The 8,509-nt window shown below is 49.4% G+C and overlaps 2 protein-coding genes across 2 annotated transcripts in view; both read left to right on the top strand.

The window, feature by feature from the left end:
• Positions 1–2,861, top strand: part of Apoc4 (apolipoprotein C4) — a 5,296-nt gene extending 2,435 nt beyond the window's left edge. Inside the window, exons 2-3 of the mRNA XM_028778704.1 lie at positions 2,250–2,382; positions 2,643–2,861. Of these exons, the coding sequence (XP_028634537.1) occupies positions 2,250–2,382; positions 2,643–2,808 (299 nt within the window). The 3' untranslated portion in view covers positions 2,809–2,861. The remainder of the gene's footprint in view (positions 1–2,249; positions 2,383–2,642) is intronic.
• A 121-nt stretch (positions 2,862–2,982) lies between these two features.
• Apoc2 (apolipoprotein C2) lies at positions 2,983–8,494 on the top strand. The gene is made up of 4 exons (XM_028778705.1): positions 2,983–4,065; positions 7,426–7,492; positions 7,661–7,811; positions 8,239–8,494. The coding sequence occupies exons 2-4, from the start codon at positions 7,438–7,440 to the stop codon at positions 8,324–8,326; spliced, it is 294 nt and encodes a 97-aa protein (XP_028634538.1). The 5' UTR covers positions 2,983–4,065; positions 7,426–7,437; the 3' UTR covers positions 8,327–8,494.
• Positions 8,495–8,509: the final 15 nt, after the last annotated feature.

Here is an 8,509-nt window from a genome sequence, read left to right as displayed (position 1 = left end):
AGGAAGGAAGGAAGGAAGGAAGGAAGGAAGGAAGGAAGGAAGGAAGGAAAATAGATAAATCAGGACGGGCAAGGTTTTCAGTGGTTAAGAGCACTGGTGGCTCTTGTGGATGACCTGGGTTCAGTTCCCAGAACTCAAATAATGGCTCACAACCATCTGTAATTCCAGGGGATTTGGTGTTCCCTTCTGACCTCTGTGGACACCAGCTACACACATACATACAGACATACATACAAGCCAAACACTCATAGACATGAAATAATTCCAGTAACTCATCAGGCAGAGGCAGGAGAGGCTCTGTGAGTTTGAGGCCAGCCTAGTCTACACAGTAAATTCCAGGTAAGCCAGGGTTTTATGGTGAGACCCTGTGTTAAAATACACATGTATTTTCCAGGATAGTGCTGAGGGCTTGCCCAGCGCCTCCCAGGTATGTGTCCTCGTCATATGCTTGGCTCGGTGCTCCTTCCACAGGAAATGGTGAAGTCATGGGTGAAGCTTTATAAGGGTCTTGAAACTATAGTGTGGTCTGGGTGCGTTTCCTGGAACCCCAGTACTTGGGAGGTGGAAGCAGGAGGATCAGGAATTCAAGGCTAGCTTTAGCTACATAGGAAGTTTCTGGACAAGCAGAGGTCGTGGCTCAGTTGGCAGAGAACTTATGTAGTATGCCTGAGCCAGGGTTCCAGCCCTATCCTGTCCTGAAACAGACGAGGGGTTATACACCCATCAGCCTGATACTGTGGAGGTGGAGTCAAGATCAGCAGTTTGAGGTCAGAGGTCATCCTTGGCTACTGGAGGCCAGTTGGGACTATAAGAGGCCATGTCTCAAAATAACAACAACAACCATAATAACAATAATAATAGGCTAGACGAATGGCTCAGAGGTGGCTCAGTGGTTAAGGGCTCTTGCAGAGGACCGGAGTACAGTTCCCTGCCTCACAACTGCCTGTAACCCCAGCTCCAGGGAATCTGACGCCTTTGACCTCCACAGACAGGAACATATACACATGATAAAAATAAAATAGGGCTGGAGAGATGGCTCAGCGGTTAAGAAAACAGACTGCTCTTCCAGAGGTCCTGAGTTCAGTTCCCAGCAACCACATGGTGGCTCACAACCATCCGTAATGGGATCCGATGGCCTCTTCTGGTGTGTCTGAAGACAGCTACAGTGTACTCATATAAATTAAATGAATAAATAAATATAAATTATTTTTAAAATGTTAAAAAGCAAACAATACAAGCATGTGTATGTATATTTGTGTGCTGGGCAGTATCTGGGGGTGAGTCTCTACCTAGGTGTGTGGGGGCTGAAGCCGGAGGAGTGTGTGTGTGTGTGCGTGCATGTGTGTGTGTGTGTCTGTGTGTGTCTATTTGTCTGTGTGTGTGTGTCTGTCTGTGTGTCTGTGTGCATGTGTGTCTGTGTGTGTGTATCTGTGTGTGTGTGTGTGTCTGTGTGTGTGTATCTGTGTGTGTGTGTCTGTGTGTGTGTATCTGTGTGTGTGTGTCTGTGTGTGTGTATCTGTGTGTGTGTCTATGTGTGTGTCTGTGTGTATGTATCTGTGTGTGTGTGTCTGTGTGTGTGTATCTGTGTGTGTGTGTCTGTGTGTGTTTGTTTGTGTGTGTGTGTGTCTGTGTGTGTGTGTGTCTGTGTGTGTGTGTTTGTGTGTGTCCCAGAGGGACTGGAAACAAAACTGGGGGATGCTGTCCATGATAGAGGATAAATTACAACAGGCTTTTGCTCCTTGGTGCATGGAGGAGACAGCTTGTTTTGTGGGGAGGATTGGGAGGCAGGGGCTGTTCTGGGTCAGGGTCCAACCTCAGGCAGGAGGGCTAGGTGGTTAGAGGAGAGAGGCAGCAGGTGGGAAGTGGAGTCGCAGACTGAGCAAGAAAATCTCAGAGACAGAGAGACAAAGGAGGGACCAGCGGTGAGGGCGAGCCAGGTCAAATGGTAGAGAGAAGGCTATGGTATCAGAGGGCCTAACAGGCCTGGATGGGCAAGGCTGGACACTATACGGGGTACACTCCTGTTTACTTCTCCTATGTCATCCACTACCCTTCAAAAGGACATCATTGTACCCTCTTCTACAGGATGGGAAACTGAGTCTAGGCCAGGTGAAGTCAGGTGTGGCCTGAAATAAGGGGTGACGTGGGGTATCTAGGTACAAAGATGAGTCCACCTGTTCCCAGGAGTAACACGCAGGGAAGGAAGAATGGGGTTCTGAGATCTCAAGCCCTTCTGTGGTTTCCCCCAGCATCCATGTCTACAGAAAGCCTGAGCCCCACTCCTGGCCCTGAGAGCAGCCGCTGGAGTCTGGTAAGGGCCAGGGTGATGGAGGTGGTGGAGCCACTGGTGACCAAAACCAGGGACAGATGGCAGTGGTTCTGGTGAGAGTTCTGGTGCTCAGATGGAAGGGGACAACAGAGTTAGAGGGGAGAGAGAGCCCATGGCTAAACCCTGGGTCTGAGGGAGGAGGGCCGGGGCCCTGGATTCTTGGGTCTGAGGGAGGAGGGCCGGGGGCCGGACTCCTGGGTCTGAGGGAAGAGTACATAGACTCTGGAATCTTGAGTCTGAAGAAGGTCAGAAGTAAAAAGGATCGAACCCCTGTGATATCTGATTTGTCACCTGAGATGTCCTCTTTACACAGGGGCCCCCAAGCTGTCCAGGGCTTTGTGCAGGCCTACTATGAAGATCATCTCAAAGACCTGGGTCCCCGAGCTCAGGCCTGGCTACAGAGCTCCAGAGACCACCTCCTGAACAAGACCCACAGCCTGTGTCCCAGACTACTCTGCAACGACCGGACTCAGGGTTAAAGTGCCATGTACCTCCCTCCCCTGGCACCCACAATAAAGGTGTTTGCTCTTGATCTGTGTCACCGGACGCATAGCTCCTCTTGAGGCCAGAGGTCAACCTTCCGTCATATCTAGGAGTTAATAAGTGGAAAAGTTGTCACCTGGCTGGGGAGGACACGAGGAAAGCTTTAGGGGAAGGGGCCAAAATGATAACCCCCCACCCCCAGCCCACGGGTTCCGGCCTGAACTGAACAGGAGACTTCCAGGCGCCAGCTCAGATTCAGGAGGCAAAGTCTTGGAGGCCAGTATGGGTCAGGTGACCCATATCCTTACAATGTCCCTCTCTTCCAAGAACATGCAGACCGTATGCAGTATTCCAAGTGGGTTCCACAAATCCAGAAAGCCCTCCACAATATCCAACCACACCTCTCTCTCTCAGGAATCGGGGGATTGTCTCTTTTTTGTGGGAGACGGTAGGGGGAGGCTCTAGGGATCGAACCCAGGGCCCAACACGTGCCAGGTCATGCCCTGTCACTGAGTCCCAGCCCCAGGGTTCTTTTTGAAATTACATTTATTGAGGGTATGACAAGGTAGCTGAGTGGCTAATGTGACAGACTTCCAATTATTATATTTATGTGTGTGTGTGTTTGTGTGTGTGCACCATGTATACATGCAGGGCTCAGAAGACAACCTTCAAGAAGCGGCTCTCTCCCTTTATTCAGAGGACTGAACACGGGTCATCAGTCTTGGTGACAAGCTCCATTACAGGATGGGCCAGCTTTCCAGCTATCCTGGAACTTGCTTTATAGACCAGGCTGGCCATGGTGGTATAAACCTCTAAGATCTGGACACCCTCAGCTACACAGAGCATTCTGGGGATAGCCAGAGCTACGTGAAACCCTGTGTTTGACTAAAACCATAACAAAGCCTTTTCATTTTCAGATAAAAATCTTGCTAAGTTGCCCAGCAGTTCCCGGACTCACTCTGAATTCTTGATCCTCCTGCCTCAGCCTTCTGAAAGAGCTTGAGGTTACAGCCCTGTCCAGTTTGTGGGTGACTTCTCAAAGTGGGGCTCCCCTGAGGTTTGACCTGACAGGGAATGTCACCGGCCATTACCCTTCCAGGCCTGCCACCCCACCCCCTCTGTGGCTCTGTTGGCCAGGACTTTGGCCTAGGACGGAGGAGCTGCCTGATATGAAGGAGGGGGCCTCAGAGCTATAAAGCCGGCCAGCCCACTGGAGTTAGCGAGGACAGTCCCTTCCTGCCCATAACATTCAGGTAAGAGGTGGACCGAGGGGCGGGGGCTGAATATGAGGGGAGAAGATTCCTAAATCTGAAAATTACAGGAATAATCACCTTAGATGTCCGTCTTACAAACACGGGATTGAAAGACTTTCTTCCTTCCTTCCTTCCTTCCTTTCTTTCTTTCTTTCTTTCTTTCTTTCTTTCTTTCTTTCTTTCTTTCTTTCTTTCCTCCTTTCTTTCTTTTTTTAGACAGGGTCTCACTATGTAGCCCAGGCTAGGCTTGAACTTCCGTTCCTCCGGTCTCAGCCTGACCAGGCATGCTTTGGCGTGCCTGACTAAAACCGTGGAGGTTAGAGTTGTGCTCTATGTGTTTACCTTGGCCCTTCTCCCAGGTTTCATCTCTACCTCTTTTTAAGGCATCTTTTTTTTATTTGCTTGCTTATTTTGTGCATATGGATGTTTCGCCTGCGTGTGTGTCTGTGCATCGCACGGGTGCTTGACTCCCCAGAGAAGCCGGAAGATGACACTGGATCCCCTGGAACTAGACTTACAGCTGTTTGTGAACTGCCTTGTAGGTAGTGGAACTCAAACCCAGGTCCTCTGGAAGGGCAGTTAGTGCTGTCCCTGCCACTGAAACCCCTCCACCCCCATTGCTTTCCGGCCTGGATTTCAGCCCCTTGCTGTCTCAGTTTCTCATCCTCAAAATATGGATGATGGTTTTGTGCCCTGATTATACAACCCTCGGAATATGGGAGAGGACAGGTGAGCAAAGCAGAGACAAGCTGAAGAATCTGAAGACACCAGAATCAGAAGAGTCAGGTGTGACCGGTGTCCCAGGGTGCCCCCCCCGTCTGTCTCTGTTGGTCTCTATTTCTGTCTGTCTGTCTGACTCTCCCTCTCTTTCTGTCTTTCTTCTGTCTCTGTCTGTCTGTCTGTCTGACCCTCTGTCTCTGTCTCTCTGTCTCTCCGTCTCTCCCTCTCTCCCTCTCTCCCTGAGACAGAGAGGGTTTCTCTGTGTAATAGAGCCCTGGCTGTCTGGACTCGAATTATAGACCAGGCTGGCCTTTAATTCACAGAAATATGCCTACCTCTACCTCAGGAATGCTGGGTTTAAGGCGTGCCCCACGATGCCTGGCGACCTTGGACTTCTGAACCTCCTGCCTCCACCTCTGAAATACTGAGATTGAGCGATGACACCACCACTGCATGGCTGGCTAAATTACTTTTTCTTATAGTTTATTTATTTGCACATGCGTGTGTTTGCATGTGCGTGTGTGTGCATGTATATGCGTGTGTTTGCATGTTGCATGTGCCATGGCACACATGTATAAGTCAGAGCGCAACTTGCAGGAGTTGGGTCTCTCCTTCAAGTCCCCTGGCTTGAAGGCAGATACACTTGCCGGCAGGACCATCTCACGCAGTGTGCCCAGCACCACCCTCAAGATTTTAACAAATAATTTGATTATTTTTAAAACGTTTGTTTACATTGCCTACAAGTCCAGGGCTGTTTAGGCCTCCAAACAACTTTCCTGAATGAATGAATGAATGAATGAATGAATGAAGATATGTGTCTCAGTTTCCTTGTCTGCCTTTCACTAGCATGTAGGAGACCTGAGTGACATCCCTACCACTTAAAAATAAAAGAAGTCTCTGCCATTATGTCACATGATAGTTGGTCATTTCAGCACCCTAGAGACAAAGGCAGAGGACTGCTGTGAGTTCAATGCCAGTCTGATCTACTTAGAAAGAATCTAGTTTGGGGGTCTTTCTTTCTCTCTCTCTCTCTCTCTCTCTCTCTCTCTCTCTATCTATCTCTCTTTCTTTCTTTCTTTCTTTTTTTCTTTCTTATTAGAAAGGAGAAACAGGGAGTGTCAGATCTGAAGGGCAGAAGAGGGTAGAGTGCTTGAGTGGGATGCTCACATGAAACTGGATATGGAGATTCCACATATGTGATTCCACCATTCCAGAGGTCATCCTAGGGAGTTCAAGGTCAGCCTAGTCTACTTAGTCAATTTGAGGCCAGAGACTACATGAGACTTTGACTATATGAGGTTTGGTTTGGTTTTTAAAAAGTGGGCCGGCCCTTGAGCCACGGCTCAGTGGTTAAAAGTGCCTGTTGCTCTTGCAGAAGACTTGGGGTGGCTGGGCTTAGCTGGGCTTTGGTGGCACTCACCTTTGATCCCAGCACTGTTCCAGGCCAGCCTGGTCTACAGAGCAAGTTCCAGGACAGCCAAGGCTACAGAGAAACTCTGTCAAAAACAAAAACAAAACAAAACTCAAAAGCAAAACAAATGAACAAAACCCTTGGGTCTGGTTCAGTAATATCTGTAATTCCAGTTTCATGGAATCCAACCCATTTTCTGGCCTCCACAAGGACTAGGCCTGCACTGAGTGCATTTATATACATTAAGGGAAACCAGCCATACACATTTATTTTATTTTATTTTATTTTATTTTATTTTATTTTATTTTATTTTATTTTATTTTATTGTTGTTGTTTTTTTGTTTTTGGTTTTTTTGTTTTGTTTTTGGTTTTTGTTTTTGTTTTTTTTGTTTTGGCTTGTTTTGTTTTGGTTTTGGTTTTTCGAGACAGGGTTTCTCTGTATAGCCCTGGCTGTCCTGGAACTCACTCTGTAGACCAGGCTGGCCTCGAACTCAGAAATCCGCCTGCCTCTGCCTCCCAAGTCCTGGGATTAAAGGCGTGCGCCACCACTGCCCGGCTACATTTATTTTATTATTATCATCATTTTGTTATGTTTTTTTTTTCCAGACGACGGGGTATCGCTCTATATAGTTCAAGTTGTCCTAGAATTCACACTGTAGACCTAGACCGGGTTGGCCTTGAACCCATAGAGATCCACCTGCTTTTGCCTCCCAAGTTCTTGAATTAAAAGCATACACTACTATGCCTGGCTACACACACACACACACACACACACGCTCAGATGTAATGGCACATACTCACTCACACACACATACACACACCCAGGAGTAATGGCACACATACACACATGCCCAGGTATAATGGCACACACATACACACTCAGGTGTAATGGCACACACCACCATCCCTAGTGCTTCAGAGCTCAAAGCAGGTGACCCTCTGAGTTGGAGGCCAGCCTGGTCTACATAGTGAGCTCCAGGCCAATCAGTGCTACCTATGGAGACTTTGTGTTATCCCGCCCCCCCCCTTTACTCCCCCCCCCTCCTCAAAAAACAACCCTCTGGAGTAGAATTTCAGGAGAGACCTCATTTGGATTAACAGGTTTCAAGTCATTGTTGGGCAGGAATAGGGAGATACTAGGGTCCCATCCACCCCTGGTGAGCAGGACCAGAGGAGTGCACTGCCCAGTGATCCCACTGTCTGACATAACCGTGTCCTTGATGCTCCAGGTCCCAGACAACATGGGGTCTCGGTTCTTCCTGGCTCTATTCTTGGTCCTCCTGGTGTTGGGAAACGGTAAGTGGGTGGGGTGGGCAGCAAGATGATGGGGAGGGGGTAAGGAAGGGGCGGGGTGACCCTCAAGCACCGCCCCACTTTCCTCAGCCATTCCTTCATCTTCCTATCCTGCTTCCACTCACTCAAAGTCCCCTCAGCACCTCGATCTAACTTTCACACTTCCCACAGAGGTCCAGGGGACCCAGGAAGATGATCCAAGCAGCCCAGCTCTGCTGGACACGATGCAGGAGTCCTTCTTCAGTTACTGGAGCTCTGCCAGGGCGGCTGCCGAAGGCCTCTACCAGAAGACATACCTGACCAGCGTGGATGAGAAACTCAGGTGTGTCCCTCTCAGTGGGGACAGATTCCAGCCTCCTTCCTCAGATCTAGTTCAGGCCCCAGCTCTCTTCCCTCAGACCCTTCTTCCTTAGACGCATGAGTCTAAGCTCCGGCCCTCCTACCTCAAAACCTAGGAATCCAGACACCGGCCTCCTCCCTCAGACTCGGGTTCAGATCCCAGCTTCCTCTTTCAGGCTCAGAGTTCCATGCCCAACCCTTTCCCCTTAAACTCATGGATCCAACCCCTAACCCTCCTCCCTCACACCAAGGGGTTTGGACCCCAGCCTTCCCCTTCAAACTAAGGACTATAGGCCCCATCCCTTCTCTCTCAAATGCAGAGGTCCAAACCCTTCTTTTTTCTCAAAATCTCAGGGCTCCAACCTCTAGGCTCTTCCTTCCAACCTCTCCCTGTGCTTTCTTCTCTCCAGGGACATGTACAGCAAAAGCTCGGCGGCCATGAGCACTTACGCGGGCATTTTCACGGACCAGCTCCTTACTCTCCTCAAAGGAGAGTAGTTGCTACGCAAGCCCCAAGTTAGGGGAAAGGAAAACCGGACACCCCGCCTCTGCTCTCATCACCTGACCAGGATGGTTCTACATCGCCCGGTCTCAGCAGCTCCCGTTTTCCCACTCCCAACTCTAGACCAAATTCTTTCAGTGAAAGAATAAATGAGTCCAGGTTCATGGGCGTCAGTGTGG

The sequence above is a fragment of the Grammomys surdaster genome, unplaced genomic scaffold (genome assembly GCF_004785775.1).
Source record: "Grammomys surdaster isolate TR1022 unplaced genomic scaffold, NIH_TR_1.0 339, whole genome shotgun sequence".
NCBI classification, from domain to species: domain Eukaryota; kingdom Metazoa; phylum Chordata; class Mammalia; order Rodentia; family Muridae; genus Grammomys; species Grammomys surdaster.
The sequence above is the reverse complement of the archived record's forward strand: the minus strand, read 5'-3'. Positions and strand labels throughout refer to the sequence as shown.